Source organism: Geospiza fortis, unplaced genomic scaffold (genome assembly GCF_000277835.1).
Source record: "Geospiza fortis unplaced genomic scaffold, GeoFor_1.0 scaffold114, whole genome shotgun sequence".
NCBI classification, from domain to species: domain Eukaryota; kingdom Metazoa; phylum Chordata; class Aves; order Passeriformes; family Thraupidae; genus Geospiza; species Geospiza fortis.
This window is the reverse complement of record NW_005054383.1, coordinates 1,633,187-1,633,608: the sequence shown is the minus strand read 5'-3', so window position 1 is coordinate 1,633,608 and position 422 is coordinate 1,633,187. Positions and strand designations below refer to the sequence as shown.

General features: G+C 63.3%; 2 protein-coding genes across 2 annotated transcripts in view; both read right to left on the bottom strand.

The window, feature by feature from the left end:
* JMJD8 (jumonji domain containing 8) overlaps positions 1 to 23 on the bottom strand; it is a 2,689-nt gene extending 2,666 nt beyond the window's left edge. Inside the window, exon 1 of the mRNA XM_014308730.1 lies at positions 9 to 23. Coding sequence (XP_014164205.1) covers positions 9 to 23 — 15 coding nt within the window. The remainder of the gene's footprint in view (positions 1 to 8) is intronic.
* Positions 24 to 38: 15 nt separating this feature from the next.
* Positions 39 to 422, bottom strand: part of WDR24 (WD repeat domain 24) — an 8,836-nt gene continuing 8,452 nt past the window's right edge. The window contains exon 10 of the mRNA XM_014308729.2: positions 39 to 63. Within this exon, the coding sequence (XP_014164204.1) occupies positions 39 to 63 (25 nt within the window). The remainder of the gene's footprint in view (positions 64 to 422) is intronic.

Below are 422 nucleotides of genomic sequence, written 5' to 3'. Positions count from 1 at the left end.
GAACACACGATGGACGCGGTCATTGGTTGGGCGTCTCGCTACGGGTGCCGGTAAGGGCCATCACTTAAAGGGGCAGCAGAAAACGAGCCCCACCTCCCGGCTTAAGGTGGCCCCCCGGCACAAGGGGACAACAGCATGGGGACACCGGGGACACCGCAGGGACGGGACCCATCCCAGGGGCCACTGCAACCAGGCGAAGCAAAGACAGGAGTCATGGCTCGAATCAACTGCTGGTTTGTTTTAATCCAGTAAAAAACGGCCGGGCAGGGGGTGCCCCCGCAGCCCTTATTTACACAAATAAATACAGGGAGCGCGGTGCCAGGGGTACCGGGCAGGGCCCTGCTGCCCCCCTGCCCCACCCCGCGGGCTCAGGACTCAAGTGTGCTCTGGGGAGCTCAGGTGCGCTCTGGGGAGCTCAGGTG